Genomic DNA, 21,236 nt, shown 5'->3' on the forward strand with positions numbered 1-21,236 from the left:
GGGATATGTCAAGGGCCCACTGAAAGCAGATAACCCTGGTGGAGTGGTGCCAGGCTCGCCTCCCAGTCCTCTTCTAGAGCACTGGTTCCCCAAGTGTGCTTCTCTGACTGGCAGCACTGGTGTCACCTGAGAACCCCACACATCTGCACATCCATGATCCCCTTCCAGATCTATGGAATCACCGTCTCTAGGAATAGGACCCAGGAAACTGTTTTAACATGCTCTCCAGATGACTTTTTTGCACATTTAGTTTGAGAATCACTGTCCTAGACAATGTTCAATCAGAAAATTGATTACACCTGCAAGCACAGAAATGTTCCTGTTTTCAGGAAGCATGCAAGCAAGCAGCAAAGGCTATAGGCAGGCTGCGTGGGTTTGAGGGTCAGTAGGAGGTGTGAGCTCCACCATGCCTACTGGCACACTCCCACCACTGCTGGCTGCACCTGACAAAATCCCTGAAGATAAACCTCGCTCTGCTGAATTAGACTTGCCTCTGTGACCCCAGAGGTAGTTGTGAAATTCAGTTGGTTGCTTCATGATTTGTATAAGTCTGGTAAGTGAAGAGGAGAAGAAGTAGGATGCATCCTAATCTTGCTCATCAGGTCCACTTTCTTTTAATTTGCAGAGCTATAATGGAGCACAAGGAGCTGTTAAAGGTGCCCTGGGATTGGCAAATAGGTAAGATGCTGTTTTTAGTGAACCTGAGAGAGCTGTTTGAGGAGTAGTGTGGGTGGGGCACAAACAATGAAAGGATTTAGAATGCAAGGGACAAAAGAAAATGAAATCCCCTTGTCATTTTAGGAATTCTTGCACACCAGAAGGGACTGAACTGGATGATTCATAATGTTTCCTAATTGAGCTTCTGCCCATTATCGTCATCAAGATGTTATTAGTGTAGACACAGAAGTATGTTATTAGGTTAAAGACCAGCCAGAAGGAGGGAACGAACGACCTGGGACAGTCGGGGGACAGAACCACAGCAGTTTGCTCTAGCCCAGAGACGCGGAACTGATGTGATCATGAAAGAGTGGCACTTCGGAAAAGGGGAACAAATGGAACTTAACAAAGAGGCAGAATAAAAAAAAAAGTGTAATGGATGTTCTGAGCCCATAAAACCCTTTTCAGATGGGAGCATTTTGCACGTAAGAAACAGTTAATTGATCTCAGAATGGATTTGGTAAAAAAAATACCAGAGATGCTTTGAAGTGGGTAGTAGTCATCCAAGGTATCTCACATTTCACTTGTTTCTAAAAATCACTCTTCTCTTTAATTAAAAAAATATATAAGACAAAGCTTGAGATCCTAGATGATATCATAATGATCATGCAGAAAATTCTAGAAGAGACTGACATTTAATACCCTCAGCCCCTAAACTATCTCTTCAGTGTCTATACCAAGACACATGAGTTCCAGCAGTGAGTGCAGAGCTTGGCTTACAGGGATGCTTGGAAACTGTGCACAGTAAGTATAAATGGGAGTGAAAATGCATGTGGTTCCCCGCACTGAAGCTGGCTGCTTGAGCCATCCACAGTTTGTATGAACTTGGATGGAATTAACAACTTATGTCAAATTCTGCTTCCATGAGTGAGGACTACGACATAAACTTCCCTGCACCACTTTACCTGCCCTCAGCCTCCAAGCATCCAGAGCCACTTGCAACTGAGATAATCCCCCCTGAAGACACACTGCAAACTACAAAGTTATGCATGACTCTCCCTGGGGATTATGTCTAGTGACTTCAAGGGCTGATCAGCCAGCCCCTGTGTCTGTCGCAGAGCCTTGCCATTTAATTTCTCTGGAGTTTTGCTATAGAATGCTACAGTGAAATGAAAATCAGCAGAGATGAGGAGAGGGCCGGGTGGGGGGGTGCAGTGAAGAGGGCGGCTGGGAAAAGAAACCAGCTGCAGGTGACAGAAGTGTTCGCTTTTGTGACTCTCAGCACCAGGAAACAAAATGTTACCTCTGCTCAGTAACGCTTTGCATGCAGTGGTCTGTGAGTATAAATTAATTTTATATTAATACTAATAGCAATAAGGAAAATAATTTGTCCTCTAATTATGTGGACGTCATGTGCACATCCACCAAGCTCCTGTTACAATTTGGTGTTAGTTAATGTGTCATCAAAAGGTAGTTTTATTCTGAGCTGTCATATTGCCATTAAAATGTCAATCCCCTGCAGTCAGAAATGATGAAGGGCTGGGTGAAAGGAACACATTACGGAGCCATTTGTTTAATTCCTGATGGGAAATGAGGCCAAAATGGTCTAGAAAGGAAATCAAATATTCATCCTTTTCTTTCTGAAGCAGTGATAGGGTTGGGTTTTGTGGGGGCGGGGGGGGTTTGTTTTGCTTTTTTGTTGCAAGGCTACCTTTGTTCTCTTTACCTCATCTTGACCTATGCAAGGTTCTGTTGTTTGCCTCATTTCTAGGCACATATTCTATAGATAAATATATTTTTTTAGTAAGCAAATGAGTGACTGACAAGAGGGTGGCAGAATTATTTAAGCTTGACATTGTGCTTACTTTCTGGGCAACTGGGAGACGGCACACCAGCTTCTGGGACCCATGGATCAGAGAGGCAGGGACACATCAGGGGGGTCAGCGTGCTCCTACAGCATCCCCTCCATGCTTTGACAAGTCTCCCAAGAGCCCAGGCTCTGACCGTTCTGTGTGTCTTGATGGAGAACTCACAGTGCCTTGCTAAGAGACTGAATCCAGACTATCTCCATCTCCCACCATCTGTCAATGCGTGTCTCTCCCTTCCTTCTCTCCACCTCAGTACTCACCTTCAGACAGTCTCATGAACAGCTCCCAGAGTTGCTATTTTCTCAAAGTAAAAAGATGCTTCTTTCCTATGAAGTAAGTGGAATAATAAATGTGTTTTATATTTTCTGGACTTGGAAGACATTTTTTAAAAAATAGATTCTGTTATTTTCCTATAATATTGATCAATTTCAAGATACAAATCAATTAAAAGCAAGAAGATAACAGTTTTTGTTGTTTATTTCTTTGCTTTACTCTACTGAACAGAAATACTGCGTCTGGTTACCTAATCATCAAATTCAAGTAAAACATATGACCTAATAGAGCTAAGATGTCCCCCTGGGGAACAGGCGTGTTCAAGTCGCAGTTGAAAACCTAGTAAATAACTTAAACATTCTGTTTACCCCGTTTGCCACGTTGTGTGGAAGGACGTGTGAACAAGTGTAAGCCGACGCGGAAGTCAGATGTCAGGGGAAAGGACAAGGGAGCTGTGGGTCGATTGGCACAGGTCTGCAGGGCACACGGGGCTCCTTCCCTTGTCACGTTGTCGGCGATGCTTGTCTTGTTTTTGTCCTGGAGCCTAAAACAGGACAGCTGGCCTTTTCCCAGAAGAGGAATAATGGAAACACAAAGCACAAAGGACCTTAAGGAAAACTAAGAATACACATTTTTTGTTGTTGTTTGTTCGTTTTTATTCTCACCCAAGGACATGCTTATTAATTTTAAAGTGAGGGACAGGGAGGGAGAGAAACATCAATGTCAGAAGGAAACATCAATCGGTTACCTCTCATACCGGTCCCAGAACCTAAGCATGTGCCCTGACCAGGAAACGAACCCATGACCTTTTGGTTTACAGGACAAAACTCCAACTGAGCCACACCAACCTGAGCAAGAGTACCCTCTTAAAAAAAATGTTGAATCAGAGGCCTGGGGAGTTGAGGTGACTTGACCAAGCTCGTGACGGCCTGTGGTGGGACTGATGTGCACTCTCTCAGCAAGCCCTGCAAGCCTGCTGCCCTTTACAGGCGTAACCTTCTGCATATGTCCTGAGAAACCATCCTACTTAGCCTTTATTTTTAAGAATTAAAAATAATATTTTAAAAATCAAATTAAGTGTCCCAGGTTCGATTCCCAGCCAGGGTACATTCCTGGGTTGCAGGCCATAACCCCCAGCAACCGCACATTGATGTTTCTCTCTCTCTCTCTATCTCCCTCCCTTCCCTCTCTAAAAAATAAATAAATAAAATATTTTTAAAAATCAAATTAAATTGAAAAACAGAATACCAGTGTGATCAAAAAGAAAGTGATAAAATAAAATATATACAAAATATATAGATACATACGATATACATGTTTACATCATATAATCACACATCATACTTTTATATACACGTATACAGCATATATTTATATATAATATATGTAATATGTATATAGATCATATATATCATATGTAAAATGAGATGCTCACTTGAATCAAATAGGATGCTCCTTCAAGGCCTTATTTCTCTTCGTAGTAATAAGAGTATACTATATAATATAAAATATACTATAGATAATGGTATGTGCTCAGAATTTAAAGTCAGGTCGTCTTTGTGACCTGCGGGCAAGTCACCCCCTCTGTGTTCTGGCCTTTTGCCTACTTACTCTCAGATCCATCTGCTTCTTGCCCATACCGGCTCTGTCTTGTAGAGGCTCATGCAAACTATACTTCCTAGTCACGGCGCCCTTGTCAGCTGGCTTCCAGGTGGACTTGGCCAATGGGAGGCAGCAGTGGGAGATTGAAGGGTGTGAGAAAGAAGCCAGGGTACTCCTCGCTGTTTCTCTCTGTTTGAGGTTGGGTCTCTAGAAAGGACTGAGTCTCCTCCGGGATGCCACCCCTGCTGGGGTTCCCTACCTCCTGATCCCTGGTAGCATGGCCTCCTCACTGGGTCTCTCTAGCTCCAGGAGTGTAACTTACTGTCATTGCTAATCCCTGCACTGCCTCACCATCTGTTTCTCCTGTCATCCACTCAAACATCTTTGTAACTTGTGCCCCATATCAAATTTCCCCTATTGAACTTGATACAGACTGTGTTTCTTGTCTGATATGCTCTATAAGCTCATTTCTGTATCTGTATAAAGAGTGTAACAGTAGTAATGGTGTTATACTGTTGTGGGGATTAATTAATTAATGTATATAAAGTACATAGTACCTGACACATAGAAAGTTCTCAGTTGATATTAGCTGACAGTATTCTTTCCAATCTCTTTAGTCTTTAGTCTTTTGGTGCATGAGGATAAGAGTGAATGAATTCTATCTTCAGTGAGAAAGGAAACATGCAATTAAGAAATGGTTATACACATGCTCTGTCTATAAATGTATTTATTGCAGCCACTATGCAGTTGTCAGTCAAAAATTAATACAGTTCATTTGTTTCATCATGTTGGTGGATTGTTTGAAAATGCTGCATAGGCAGCAAGTTGAGCCTTCCGATGCATTGCTAATGTCCATTAGGGAGCTAATGTCCATCTAAGAACAGCAAATCAGCAAACTGCACAATACCGCATTCCCACTGTCAGTTCAGTCATGTGTCCATTTGGCTGACTATGCTTTGTTCACAAAACAAGATATTCACACACAAAAACACTGATGGACCTGGCAAAGTGATTAACTGTAATGGTTTATGCATTCCACTCACATCCCCCTAAATTTAATTTCTACGGTTTTTAAAAATTCATTTAGAATATTAAAGCTTGAAGCATCCCCGGGGTAGCCTGATGAGTAGAGTAAAACTACTGTGTGTGTGTGTTTTCCTACTCTCCTTGGCTCTCCAATTATGATTATAAAGTCACACCTCCCCTCTGAGCCTGCCAATTATATATCTAGCTCCCTAATGGACAAATCCTCTAGGAGAATATATAAGCATTTACAATTTAACATGTTCAAAACGGAGCTTTTTATTTTCCCTGAAAACCTGCTCCTCCTTCACTTCTCTCCAGATCAGGAAATGGCATCACAGTTCACCCAGTTTATAAGTTAGCCAGCCATTAAAAACCCAAGGGTATCCTTGATGTCCTCTGTCCTCTCACTACCTACAGCCAGTCTATCGCCAGACTTGCTGAGTCTTCACACACCCGGCCACTTCCCTTCATCTTCACTGCCATTCTGAGCAAAGCCACCAGCATCTCTTGCATAGACGGTGACACTACACTTCTCACTGGTCTCCTGCCATGCTTCCCTCCTTCCTATCCCTTCTCCCCACAGTAGCCAGTCATTTTTTAAATGTGCGTTGCAATAGATCAGCTATTAGCTGTCTGCTACAGATTCTTCAAAGACTTCTTTTTTTTTCCTTTTTTCTTAACTATTTTTTATTGGTTATGCTGTTACAGTTGTCCCAATTTTCCCCCTTTGCACTCTCTGCCTGGTCAATCCAGCCCCTTAGTTCATGCCCATGGGTCATGCATACCAGTTCTTTGGCTTCTCCATTTCCTATACTACTCTTAACCTCCCCCTGTGTATTTTGTACCTAGCATTTATGCTTCTTATTCCTTGTACCTTTTCCCCTATACTCCCGATTTTCTCTCCCAGCTGATAACCCTCCCTATGATCTCCATATCTATGGTTTGTCTCCTGTTCATGTTGTTTGCTTAGTTTGTTTTTTCAGAGACTCAGTTGTTCATAGTTGTGAATTTGTTGCGATTTTTTAAAGATTTTATTTATTTATTTTTAGAGAGAGGGGAAGGGAGAGGTAGAAAGAGAGGGAGAGAAACATCAGTGTGTGGTTGCCTTTCATGTGTCCCCTACTGGGGACATGGCCTACAATCCAGGCATGTGCCCTGACTGGGAATTGAACTGGCAACCCTTTGGTTCTCAGTCTGGCACTAGATCTACTGAACCACACCATCCAATGAATGTTGCCATTTTAATGTTCATAGTTTTGATCATCTTCTTTTTCTTAAATAAGTCCCTTTAGTGTTCCATGTAATAATAGCTTGTTGATGATGAACTCCTTTAGCTTTACCTTGTCTGGGAAGCACTTTATCTGCCCTTCCATTCTAAATGATGGCTTTGCTGGATAGAGTAATCTTGGATGTAGGTCCTTGCTTTTCATCACTTTGAATACTTCTTGCCAGTCCCGTCTCACCTGCAAAGTTTCTTTTAAGAAATCAGCTGACAGTCTTATGGAAACTCCTTTGTATGCAACTCTTTTTTCTTGCTGTTTTTAAGATTCTCTCATTATCTTTAACCTTTGACATTTTAATTATGATGTGTCTTTGTGTGGTCCTCTTTGGGTACAACTTGTTTGGGACTCTGTGCTTCCTGGACTTGTATGTCTATCTCCTTCACCAAATTAAGGAGGTTTTCTTTCAGTATTTTTTCAAATAAGTTTCAATTTCTTGCTCTTCCTCTTCTCCTGGCATCCTTATGATTTGGATGTTGGTATGTTTGGAGATATCCCAGAGGCTCCTTATACTATCCTTGTTTTTTTTTAGTTCTTTTTTCTTCTTGCTGTTCCGGTTGAATGTTTATTTCTACCTTATGTTCCAAATCATTGATTTGAATCCTGGCTTCATCCCCTTCACTGTTGGCTCCCTATAGATTTTTCTTTATTCCTTTTAGTGTAACCTTCATTTCTGCCTGGGTCTTTTTTATATTGTTGCCGTACTTGATGAGTTCTTTGAGCATCCTAATCACCAGTGTTTTGAATTCTGCATCTGCTAGGTTGGTTATCTCTGTTTCATTTAGTTCTGTTTCTAGGGGGTTTTTTTTTCTGTTCTTTCATTTGGTCCACATTTCTTTGTTTCCTCAATTTGGCAGCCTCCCTGTGTATTTCTGTGTATTAGGTAGAGCTGTTTTGACTCCCTGTCTTAGTAGTGTGGCCTATTGTAGAAAAAGCACCTATAAATTGTGTGGGACAGAGCCTTAGGTAATCACCAGGGTGGGGCAACCCACTTCACTGCTTTTTGGCTCTGTGTGGGGGGAGGACTTAGAGAAGGGACTATGCCACTGCCTGGTTTCTGGAGGTTTGCCCAGCACTCATCCTGTTTCCAGTCACTTTCCTTACTCCCCATATACAACTGGCGCCCTTCCAGCCGTTACCCTGATGCTGAATCCTAGAGGGGTGGGTTTGAGTACTTTCTAAATCTGTGCTGGCCCTTTAAGTGGAGTCTCCTGAAAATCTGGAAGTTTCTTCTACCACCCCAAACCTCACTGGTTTTTACAGCTAGACATTATGGGGATTTATCTTCTTAGCACTGGAATCCTGGGCTGTGCAGTCCTTGAGAGCCTGGTGCTAGGATCACTGGCTCTCAAGGTCTCCCTCACAGTTTTTATCCAGTACATGTGAATGTGGGACTGCCTGTTCCACAGCCCCCGTCTCTCCACAGCACTCCGCATGTCTGCACCACTCTGCCCATCTCTGCATCTCCACCCCTCCTATGTGTCTGGATGAATGTGGCTTCTTTAAATCCTTCGTGTCTGACTTCTCGATTACAGCTCAATTTTCTGATGATTCTGGATGGCATTTGTTTTGAGATCTAGTTGTACTTCTTTCTGTGGTTGCATGAGGAGGCGAAATATGTTTACCAACACCTCCATCTTGACCAGAGGGAGGCTTCTTATTACAACTAGACTAAGGTATCAATTTCCTATGCAAGGCTCTGCATAATTCATCTCTTGCTTGATGTTCCAACCTCAGCTCTTCTCACTGCCCTATTCTGTTCATTCTGCTCAGCTATTCTGTCTTCTGGCAGCTCCTGCAACACATCAGGCCCTGTCCCTTTGGAGGCTCTTTTCATTTGCAGGTCTCCCTGCCTAAAACATTTTCCCCCTGGCTCCTCCAATGGCAGTGTCCTCTTAGGAGGACACTCCTAAGGAGGTCGCTTAGCAGTAACACTCTTCAGCCATCAAAGTAAATGTCACCTCCACTGAGAAGCATTACCTAGTCACACTTCCCAAAGCAAACCTCCTACCATTTGCTGTAGAGAACCCTCTTCTTCCTTCACAGCACTAGTACCAACTTGAAGCCTCTTGTCTTTCCTGTTTTCCATGGCACCGCCAGCCCATAACAGAGCGCCCAGGACAGAGCATGTCTAATTTAGTGAATATAAAACATCAGAACCAATATGTGAGCATCCATGGTATGCTAGGTAATGTAATGGAAGATTAGGATTCAGGAATATTCTAGCCCAGTCATGTAAAATCTAATTCAGTAGTGATACTATAAACAAACAAACACACAAAAACTTTTTAAAAGACTTTGGTGCCTGGATTGTGTTTGAATCAAGTTTGGTTATTTTTAGTGAATCAATTTAAGGATATATCTTGCTGCTAATGTCAGATTCCTTAAAGAAATACTGAATTAATTTTTATGTTTTTTAATATATTGATTGTAGGTTATCTAGTATTATATTTGTAGTAACTTGGTTAAAAGGAAGATGAATAATAGGTAGCAAGAAACTCAAGTACAGGAAAGTTGACCATTTTTAGAGAATTAAGACTTCTGCTGGACAAAGGCATCTGATATTGCAGGACAGAATATCCACGAGAGGGCTCATACTTGGGGGACCAGGAAAGTGGTCATTCCGGTTCCTCTTGGGGCACTTCCACCACACTAGAGGGGGCTGTTGCACTGAGTTTGCTTACTGGGCAAGATAATTTTGTGTATAGCTTACAGATGTGGCTTTCCTTAAACTTAGTATCAAAATGATGATTTATACCCTTAAGTATTTTTCACATGGGAAAAACAAACTTCTCTTTGGAAGGGTCACTTGTCTTCACAGTAAAAAGGACTGGATGTCCAGCACCTACCAAATCCTCCAAAATTCACAGAATTCAAGGAAGCAATCTGCCCAAGGCCCACAGTAGATACATTATATCAAGGATTCCTTTGGAAAGGTTGGTTACTTTTATTATATTGTAAAGCCCAAAGATCCACTGAATTGTGTTACTTATGCCTTCAAGGTACAGAAATAAGCATTATTTTTCTATATTTGTGTTATATCAACATTTTTGAAAAAATAAATCAAACTATGGGTTTAGATCCAATGAAACTGTGCACTTATGGAATTAGTGTTAACAATTGTGTATCAAGTTATAATCACAAAAAGAGAGAGATATGGAGGATGAGAGACTGGACAACCATATAGAATTTTAAGGGCATTTTTTTAACCTTTCTCTTTTGCACAACTTAATTGTTTGATGGTCTGCAAAGCATTTACCTATTTATTTAGAAAACAGCAGAACTTACACATGAGAGCCCACAGCATGCTAGGAGAGGGGATAAAGGAGTAGGTCTCTGTTGGCAGGAGGGCCGAGCAGGATTTGCAACTTCGGAAGGTCACCTTGTGCTAAAAGCAATGACTTTGTCTTCCCAAGGTCATGTGTTTAAGAGTCGAGTTCAGTAGTCTAACTTAGTTCTGATCTCTTTAACAGGTGATCTCTTCAATGTAATGGTACATGATACCAAGCAGTTTTGTTCTGCTTTGTAAATAAAAAACTAAGTGGAACCTAATTGACAAAACAAACAAATAAGCAAAATAGAACCAGAGACTTGAAAATAAAGGACAAACTGACAGTGACCAGAGGGGAGGGGGGAGGGGATAACAGGGGAAAGAAGAGGAAGGGGCAAGCAAAGGAACATGAATAGAGGACTCATGGGAACAGACAATGGGGGGAGGATTGACTGTGGTAGTGGGGGGGTGGGGTAGGGGAGAGCAATGAGGATAAAGGTGGGGCAACTGTAACTGAACAACAATAAATTTTTAAAAACCCAACAAAAAAAGAGGTGAAAATAGTTTGACAGGGATAGTAGAAGTTAATTACCACATAACCGAGAATGGAATTCAGAACCCTTGACCCCATGTTCTGACCGTAGACACTAAGAGGAATTCACTCCTAGAAGCAAAATATCAGATATGTAGTGAGAAGCAGAAAGTATATGTATATATATATATATATATATATGTATTACCCAACACTAACCATCAGTTAATGGAGTGAAAGAAAAACTGCCTTCTGTGTATGAGCAGTGGTGTGCACTGAGCCCTTCCTCTCACCCACTGCGGACACAAAGAGGCCCTGGAGGAGATTGTGATGCTGCCTCTCTTTCCTCTCCGCAGGCCTGCTCTACGTCGGCTTCACTGCCTGCATGTTTGGTCTCTATAGCTTCATGCCGGTCGTCATAAAGAAAACCAGCGCCACTTCGGTCAACCTCTCCCTGCTCACAGCAGATTTGTACAGCCTGTTCTGTGGGCTGTTTCTCTTCCACTACAAGGTAAGTGGGGTCGGTGCTCCTTTGGGAAGACACTTGGTAGAGTGTCTCTACCAATTTACCTGCCAGGACATACCAGTAGGACTACCCTGATGTGGAATGGCCTGGTTTGGGGCTGGAAGATAAGAATGGAACTTTGTGCTAACCCCTGTGATCTGGGTATTTACATTTCAACTATAAGACAGAGGCAACATTTTGTCATTACAGACCAGTAACTACAGACGATTGATAGTGAAAGATGAGACACTGCCATGGAGGAAAGAGCTTTGAGAAATGGTGAACAGTTTTTTCTGAGATCGTTCAACCCAGAAGCGCCCCTTTGTTCAGCTTAAAGCTGGGAAGATTTGTACAATTTCCAAACTATAACCACAAAATGGATTCTGCCAAAGGCACTGGACAAAAGACACAGTGCCTGCAGTTTCTGTTCTGCAGATGTTTTCAAATCTGCAAATGTGAATTGAAAGTGTTGGTGCATTTAAAGTGCAGTTGACCCTTGACTGTGCAAGCCCACTTATGCCAGATTTTTTTAATATATACATATAGCACATAATGTATTTTCTCTTCCTAATGATTTTCTTAATAACATTTTCTTTTCTCTGGCTTACTTTATTATAAGAATACAGTATATAATATAAATGATGCTGCAAAATATGTGTTAACAGCTTATGTTGTCAGTAAAGTAGGCTATTAGTGGTTAAGTTTTGGGGAGTCAAAGTTATAAATGGATTTTCAGCTGTGCAGGAAGTTGGCACCTGTAATCCCTGTGTTGCTCAATGGTCAACTACAGTTTCTTTACTAAAATATGGGGGTTTGAGTAAAGGAATGCAAAGAGATATTTTGAAGTCCTTGCAGTTAATATGCCAGCCCTGAAGAAAAGGAGAGACTACTAAATTCAAAGATGGCAGTCTTCAAAAAGAAGACTAACCCACCCTAACACCCTAACCCAAGGCAGGCCAGACTACTTGGGTGGTGCATGGAGGTCACGAGTCGTCTTTTAAATGCTACATTTCCTGCAACTATTAACAATGGAGTGGAACTGGTGTGTGAGAAGAGACTTGGTTGCCATTCCTTAACAAGTCCTATAAGATAAAGGTCAGTGGGAACTATGGCCAGTGTGAAAAAGGACAAGTATGGAATATTCAAACAGATGAGATCAAATTAGGACAGTAAAAAGAGGAAAGAGAAGAGAATAAACACTATCTTGCCCACTTCTAGCCTCGTGCTTCACCAGTGGTTTTACAAGTTCATATCATCAGCACACGGGTGTGGCAGCTGATGGGGCATCTCCGCGGGCCGGGCATCTTCAGCCAGGTTGAACTGGGCTTGGAGGTTCTCAGAGAAGTGCTACGTTGGGAAGAGTATGTACTTGAGAGGACCAGGGACAAAATGGCTAAAGTGAATAATCAGAAATATGACTGAGAGAAGCCAGAGTCACAGCAGGAAACAGACTGAGAAGGACAGACACGGGGAGAAAAGAGGTCACAAACAAGGTGGCAACTGGGAGGACCAGAAGCAGGTCTGGAAGACAAGAGGTAGAGAAAGCTGCTATAGCAGCAGACAGGAATAGTGCTGACGTCTTATTTTACGAGGACCCTGTGCTCAGTGTGGTGGCAAACATGACAGTTTAGAGGAAATGTCTAGGACAGGGCAGTGTTTATACATTGTTGCTGGTTTTTTGTTTTTGCCTAGATAGTGAAGTCTGTGTTTCCTGATTGCACACTGGTTATCCTAACGGTAAAAGGTAAAGTCACAACACGTTCCTTTCAAGCTACGCCTAGCCACAGTGCTGGGAGGCCCAGGTTCCTTTACAGTCCCTCCCATACATGCCCAGTTACTTTCCAGAGACCTAGGATGCTGTAGCTATGGTCTCGTCAGTACAGCGCAGTGCCTGCTATTTTTTCTTCTCCTCTCTGCAGCTAAGCATCCACATCTAGTTCATCTCTTAAGCAAGAGTTCAGTTCTTAGCAATTATTCCTTTGTCTTTTTAAGCTCTGGACCTAGAATCTCTTAAATCTCCCTTAAGGAAAGAGGACTAAAATGTATTGTTCTGATTGAGGTTTGTGGTCACTTCTTGGGCAGTGCAGACCCAGGCAAGCTCTCGGTGTGCCTCATAGCAGTGTTCCTGAAAATCTGGTTTCACCAGGGGCACTTGCTAAAAATGCAGATTCGTGAGCCATACCTCTGAGCTGCAGAATCAGGAAGAAGGTATTGTCTGAGGGAGCCACATTGCTAACTGGCTCCCCTGTGGGGCCTTTGCTCTCCAAATGTGAGAACAAATACCTGAGAGATATACCTGAACAGTGCTCATTTCTTTTTTTGTTTTGTTTTGAATTTTATTTTAATCGTTGTTCAAGTACAGTTTTCTGTCCTTTACTCCCATCCCAGCCCACCCATCCATCCCTCTCCACCTCCCTCCCATTTCCACCCCGCCCCCCCTAGTTTTTGTCCATGTGGCCTTTGTACTTGTTTGTGTATACCTTTGCCCTTTTCCCCTGAAATTCCCTCCCCTCTCCCCTCTGGTCACTGTGAGCCTGTTCTCTGTTTCAGTGTCTTAGGTTATATTTTGCTTGTTTGTTTGTTTTGTTGATTAGATTCCCGTTAAAGGTGAGATCATATGGTATTTGTTTTTCACTGCCTGGCTTATTTCACTTAGAATAATGCTTTCCAGTTCTGTCCATGCTGTTGCAAAGGGTAGGTGCTCCTTCTTTCTCTCTGCTGCATAGAATTCCATTGTGTAAATGTACCTTAGTTTTTTGACCCATTCATTTCCTGATGGGCACCTAGGTTGCTTCCAGCACTTGGCTATTGTAAATTGTTTAACTGTACTGCTCCTCATACTTCCACTGACTTTTGATTAGACCTGGGACTCACCACATTTACAACTATCAGATATCCAAGAAGAGTGATGAACCAGGTAAAGTCTAGTGCTCTCCATCCATCTTCAAGCAGCATTTGCATGTCACTACCTCCCTAGGATAAGTAACTTTGCTTCAGAGGAAGCCATGCAGTAACCCTCATCACACCATTATCAGGGAAACTGCGTTACCTGAAAACTAAATTCTTGTATTCGTCATTTGGGGGTGAAATAGGCATTTTTCTTTCTTAAAGCAACATTTTTTACTATGCACACTCATTCTGTTACTAGTTAAAAGATAAATTTCCTTAAGGTAAAATTAGTTCAACACAATAGGGGTTTTTTTTCTTTAGATAAAATTGATTCCTATTGTCTTTTTTAAAATTAAACTTTCAAGATAATTGTTGGTTCACATGCTGTTTTAAGAAATAACACAGATCTCATTGACCCTTTACCTGCCAAGTGTTCTTGGAAGTACCAAAGTTTTAATTTTGATGAAGTTCAATTTACCTATCTGGTAGTATTTTTTAAAACGAAAGGAACAAAGTCCGTCACACCACAGAATTTGGGCCACCAGTTTTCCCCGGTGTTTTCCGACACTGCTCCTCTCCAGGGCTGCCTGGCCAAGGCTGCTGGGTGCCTAGCATTGTCTGCTCTCAGGGGATGGTTGAAAGTCACAGCCTATGGAAGGGAAGATGCCATTCACAGGAGGGCGTCTGTAACTATACAAACAGCATAGTGTGGAAGAGAGTTTAAGCCAGTAACCCTCAACCTTGGCTGCACATTGAAGTCACCCCAGGAGTTTAAAAAGTACTGATGCTTGCGTTCTACTCACACTGATTCCAATTGACGTGGTCTGTGGTGCAGGTTTACATGTCAGATTTTAAAAGGCTCCCCTGCAGCCAGAATTGAGAGTCACTGGTTCCGACTTATATTATATGTTTGCGAGCAAGTAGAACTAACACCCCAGGTTAAAGGGTATAAGATTACAGCTAAATATAAAGAAACCTTATTAACGGTCAGTCATCTGAAAGTGGAATGGACTCTCTCACTGATGATATGGCAAGTATCATCACCTCAAAGGTTGGAGAGAGTAAAAAAGTTGTTCAAAGTACTCAAAGGGTAAATAAACAGAAGCCACGATTGAAACCTAGGCTCCCTTGATTTCATGGTGCATGCCTCCCCCACCCACACAAATGCATTACTTGAATTTATACTTCACAATGTAGATACTGAAGTGGTCTTCCCACCCAATTCATTTTCTCCCCACATAATTTATTGTTTTCTTCATTGAAGTCACATCTTACCAGGTAACCGGAACTACTTTAAAAATCAACTGGGAAATTCAACAGAGCGCAGTATCTGTAGGTGGAGCACGGGTCCTCATTGCCCAGATGTGGCCTCTAAAAAGCACATCCACACAGCCCAGCTAGTCTGGCTCAGAGCCAAAGTGCCCTTATTGGTTCTGCTGTAATTGATAGTCCTTCTGTGGGAGGCAGAGTAATAGGTCTCCAAAGGTCGTTAAATCCTAATCCCCTGAACCTGAGACTATATTATTTTACACAGCACAAGGGACTTTAAAATGGGATTAAATTAAGAGTTTTGAGATGGAGAGATTATTCTGAATTACCTGGGTGGGGCCAGTCTAGTCAGTCACATGTGGGAAGCAGGAATGGCAGTCGGATTGGAAGATGCTATATTGCTGGCTTTAAAGGCACAGGAAGGGGCCAGGAGCCAAGGAATGCAGGCAGCCTCCAGAAGTTAGAAAAGGCAAGGAAAAAGATCTTCCCTAGATCTTCCAGAAGCCACACAGCTCTGCTGACTCTTGATTTTAGCTCAGTGAGACTTCTGACCTCTAGAAGGGTGAGGTAATGAATTGTCTTGTTTTAAGCCACTATGTATGTGCTAATTTGTTATAGCAGCCACAGGAAACACATACCTTTTCAATTCCAGAAGCATCCTTGTTCGTATAACAAATATAAAAAGATAGACTTTATAACTGATTAAGCTCTGACCGGGGAAAACCAACACAGCACCATACTGAAAAGCTTCCATGTAAATCTCTTCCTGGGTTGGTTTTGGGAGGTTGCTGAGACCCAGTAAAGCTTATTTCTTGCAATTTCCATGGGTTGCTATGGATTTACTTTTCTGGATTCAACAATGTGGTCAGGTAATAAAGAACAGAAATGAATAAGCACTTGTCAAAAGTCTTGTAAAATTAGAGTTTGCAGCAGCACTATACCGTGTAGATAGTCCATTTGGGAAGTGGGTCATTTACTTCTCCAGGACGTGGGGTGTTATTGCCCAGTCAGCATGGCCATCTGTGCAAGAGGCAGAGAAACTGTAGACAGTGGACTGATGGGTGGAGAAGGGAATGAATTTTTTTCCAAGGGTGGAAAGTGAGAAAAAGCAAATAATCAATGTTGGGCAGGAGAGCTTCATTTAATCATTTAGTTCTGCCTGGGTAAGCAACATCTGCGAGCAAATAGCCCTGCCCTTGCAACCTGCAGATATTTATCACTAGCCCAGAAGGCTTTTTGGAGTGAAGACATCATGATTAAGTGAAAGAATAAACTGTAACTGCATACTGTAGTTAAACCAAATGCAGTCTTAGAGGTCACTCACTGGTCACTCCTCAGTGCTAGAGGGTGAGGTCCCTCACGTCCTCCCTGTCACGTTCTCATCCAGCTTCTCCAGTAATGGGGAGTTCAGGGTTAGAAATCCCTATCCTCATTTTTAGGATACAAATCTTATTTTAAGATGTTGTTACTAGATGTAGCTTTTAACAATTTTGTGTGAGTTTTCTCACATTCCTTGTTCAAAGGGCAAAAACTGGGATTTTATATATGACAATTTATAAGATATTAATTACATCAGTCATTGTCAACTGAATTCTTTGATTCCTTCACTGCTTATAATAGAATTTTTAGATAGTTATAAATGCAGACACTCAAGGGCTGTTAAAATAAAATACCAACAAATTCTCTCATGACATACTATCATGTACTGACAATTCTTCAGGAAAATAGCAGCTGGTATTGAATAGATAGGGTAGCCCCTTCAAAAAAGAGAATTCACACATTTTCAAGGCTTAATATGGCTACAGAATTGCTGTAGTTAAAATTGAGAGTAATTTCGTAAGATTATTTTTTATAGTTTTATCAAAATAAACAAGAAATTGGTAGAGAAAAAATGAACAAATCCCCTTTGAACACTCCACTTAAGCCGCTGGTATATAGTTTCCCAACTGAGTAGCTGGAAACTATAGGTGATCCTATTAGAAGAGTTATATTTTAGGGAAGTCAGGGCTCCGTAAACCTTATAATCTTACATCAGAAAATGTTTTTTATCCATATTTTCACTCTTTTTAGAAAAGCAGAGAGAGATTTCAAAATCATCTGTCCAAGAAGACTACTTCAACTATCCTGGGTAATGTGATTCACGTGAATTTTTTAGAATCCCATCTGGATGTGTTCATTAGAGAACACTTTGCATGTCTTTATCATTGCTGTGAGTTATCTTTGACAACCAATCAGAGAAGTTTCTTACACTGTCAGCTACCTGTTCTAGCGATCCAGACTACATCCTGTGAAAACAGGCGTAGAGCCCGAGGTCCACCCGGACCCTCGCTGTCAGCCACTGCAAAGTACAACCCACCGTGCCTATTTCTCCTACTGGTGTTGTCATGGTTGTTGTTCTTGTTATGAGATTTGGTGAGAAAGTTTAATAACTCAGGATGTGGGGTTAATTCAATAAGACATTATTATGCACTAAATTTAAAAGGACTTCACTCAACAAATATTTATTCCATGCCTGTTGTGTGCCAGGCACTGTTTTGGTGCTTAACTCCATTTATAAATAAAGAGAACAAGAGCACCAAGGTGGATTAATGCAAAGGATGAGATTCCAAACCACTGCCACTTGAATAGACCAGCAATCTGAAGCATCGTCAACATCTGAGCACCAATGCCAGGGAGTGTGCAGAGATTGCATTCTAAGTGAACTATTTCATTAGCCACATACGGATTAGAATCTGGAGCCAGGCATCTGCGTAGATCCTCTGTGGCAGTGAGCAGTTTCAGTAATGGAACTGCACTTGAAAAGCCAGGGCAGGCAGCCGATGAACATAAAAACAACACTACACACCTTGTTTATAAAAGTACTCTCATAAGTAGCCTGTTATATTTCTTTTTGTAAGAATGACATCTTAAAAGGCCATGAATTTTAAATTCACAGTACCTAAATACAATTATAAATGGGTGATATTTAAATTAATACTTAGCTTTTATGACCCTTTTGCTATTTTTTAAACTGCCACTGGTGACAAGAGCATTCGGGAAACTGGCATTGCTGAGGCCCCAGCGCACTTCACACAGAACACCAATGTGGCAGAGCAGCGACTGTCAGCCTCTGTCTCTCACGGCACACATACACTCACTACTCAAATTATGTGGCACACCAGAAAAGTATATATTTTGCAGATATGGCAAAGAAGTAGGCATAATTTTGATTCACTCACACTGGAGGCTCTTGTTGTGTTGGCTGTTGTCATTTCTTTTATTTCACGATCTAAGGGAAAAGAGGTCAGTGCCCCTGACTAAGTAGTCAGGTATTTCATGTTTTAAACATTCTTGCGGCTCACTGGCTGAAAATCTCTGTGATGGAGCAATGAATGTTTGGAAACTCAGCAAAGTGTCTTGGGAGGTTTCCATCATGCTGACTTGGGTAGGGTAAGTGTTACTAACTTCCACAGGTGGGAGGGATGCCTTCCATGCAGTCATTCAGGAGCCCAAATTCCTTCCATCTTGCGACTTTGTCATCCTGCAGGGCAGGGATCAGCAAACTGTGACTGGGAGCCAGCCCCCTGTGTTTGTAGATGTAGTTTTACTGGTGCACAGCCATGCCCATTTCTTTTTATATTTCCCATGCCTGCTTTTGCCCTGCAGTGACTCCACTGAGTACTCGTGACAGAGACAGTGTGGCCCACAAGACTGAAATATTTTCTAGCTAGCCCTTTAAGAAAAGCTTTGCCAGCCCTGGGCAAGGCCCTTGGAGTTCTCTGCACAGCCCTCTGAGACAGCGTAGAGGTTTTCATGACTGCGTCTAGACTCATGTCCACAACCTTCTCCCCATTCTCTCAGCCAGAACTCAGTCACATAGCCACACCTAACTGAAGAAAAGCTGGGAAATGTAGTCAAGCTATTTGTACAGGAAGAAAAGAAAATAGATCTAGTGAAAAAAATGGCCAGTTTCTGCCACATTAGCAATTTCCGTTTATCAGAAATGTTGGAAGGATTAGAGAAATTGGGGGTAAATTTGAAAGCAGGTTCAGAATTACAGCCAGAAGTCAAAATTCCTTCTATGTGAATCATTTCATAAACTCCTCCTCATCACAAACAGATATTTTGGATATATATCACCAGAGCAAGCTGCAAGGAAAAAGTGGAATGAGATAGAGGTGTTGCAGGAGTTTCACATAGAGAGGCTGGTGGCTGGACTGGGCTGTGGCCCTGAAGAACCAGCTACTTGAAAAAGCAGGAGAATATATGGGACGTGTTTGTCACCAGGGTGCACAGTCTGGCCCCATCCTGCACACTCAGGCACCTCACTTTGTCAGTAGTTCCACATTGACCCCTCTACCACGAACCAGAATATTGATGCCCAGGCTCACAAATCAGAAGACCAGTTTGCTGAGGTAAAGAGCAATGGTTGGCTGAAGCAGAGCCTTCACCCTACTTTGTCCAGGAGCTACCATGGCTGGGAGACTTCATTTTAAATCTATATTTAAAGTCTTGAGAGGTTTTATTTACTCCCTTCTATGAAAGATGATTAATACTACCTATCCCCCATTTCCTGATTTCTGTTGTAGTTTTCATATTATCATTTACTATACCAATTAATTTCTATCAATATAATCCCTATGGTATTTAAGCCATATTTCTATACTTACTACATTTGCAGAATCACCAATCTCTGAAATGTTCTTCTTTTTGAATTTTTTCTTTTGATTTATCTCTCAGTTGGCTGGATTCCATCACTATTTGTCGTCAGTAAGCAAGGCTGCTGTGTATGGTTGCACAGGCCGTCCACAGCGCAGTTTGCCCATTTACAGGGAATGTGTTCTAGCAGATGGTAGTCCAGTGCCTTGAAGAAGGGGAGACTTCATAATCACTGTGAAAATGTCACTGGGCTAGTGCTGAGTCTTCCAGGGAGTATTCATAGGGACTATATGAACACTCTTTGCTCCGTAAAGCAAAGACTTGGAAACAAGTCTTGCTTTCTTGAAAGTATTTCTTATATTTGTATTCAAAGGATAACCCTCTTATGTTACACTTTCCTTCCTCAGCATTTTATAGCTACTCTTTTGTAAAATTGAGCACCCAGTTATTTTCAGTCTAATGAGTGACTGGATTTTATCATTAAGTGATTTGGGTGTTTTTTGCCCCCAAAAGAGCTCACAAGACTCATTTCTGGGCTCTTTTGGTTTGAGAATATCTCTGATGACTTTACACTTGCAGGTCAGTTTGGTCTCTGACCTGTTCCATGACCTGGAGTACAGATTCTTGGTAGCCTAAAACTGCTCCCCCAGTTTCCCACAGAGCCCCAGATAATAACAAACCTCATTGTCCCCCTGCCTCATTGAGAGTGTGAAGAAGTGGGAAAGGTTTCTGTTCTTGAGAATATTTCCTTGATTTTTCCCTGAGTTAGTCACCACTTAATCAATCTCTCCAACCTGGAGAGAGATCTGAAAGTGTATTCACCAGAATGTGAACACAAGTCCAAGGGCAGGCAGAAGGGCAGGGTTGTCACAAGCCTGAGCCCAAACTCCGAGTCAGACCGCCTGGGTGCGAGTTTCAGCTCATTGCCTACCAACGGCTCCCTAACATTTTTGTGCTGGGGGTCCTTTTCGTAGTCTGGTGAAGCCTAGCGATCCCTCTCACAATGTTTTTAAAAGCCTAAAATAAAATACCTAGCATGACAAAATAGACCAATTATCCATATTAAAGTTATCAAAATATTTTAAAATATGATGTTATAGTAATAAATCAAATCACAAGATGTAGAAGCACATCTAGTAAGTGCTGTCATTTCAAAGCAGTGATGAGTGTAAACAATGTTGGAGAGATCTGCTGTGGTTGTAATGTGACATGAAAATATATGTGTTTTCTGTTAGTGAAAACATCTAAGGTACTGCTAATATTAATTAATTGAAGTCACTGCTCACATTTATAATAAAGAAATGCCAAATGTCAGTTAGAGGTCAGTAAAAATAAAAATCCAGGCTTTTTATGCGTTCCCACCTTTAAATGAAGAACTGACTTTATGTAAGCACTGAGGTCCGATGGCAGGGGCCATGCTTGTCTC

At 41.7% G+C, this 21,236-nt stretch overlaps 1 protein-coding gene across 1 annotated transcript in view; it reads left to right on the forward strand.

Annotated features, from left to right (window-relative positions):
- The window catches only part of SLC35F1 (solute carrier family 35 member F1), a 360,251-nt gene that overhangs the window by 319,993 nt on the left and 19,022 nt on the right, over positions 1-21,236 (forward strand). Inside the window, exons 6-7 of the mRNA XM_045844241.1 lie at positions 626-678; positions 10,866-11,020. Coding sequence (XP_045700197.1) covers positions 626-678; positions 10,866-11,020 — 208 coding nt within the window. The remainder of the gene's footprint in view (positions 1-625; positions 679-10,865; positions 11,021-21,236) is intronic.

This window comes from Phyllostomus hastatus, unplaced genomic scaffold, assembly GCF_019186645.2.
Source record: "Phyllostomus hastatus isolate PE091 unplaced genomic scaffold, TTU_PhHast_1.1 phas_contig_40, whole genome shotgun sequence".
Lineage (NCBI taxonomy): Eukaryota > Metazoa > Chordata > Mammalia > Chiroptera > Phyllostomidae > Phyllostomus > Phyllostomus hastatus.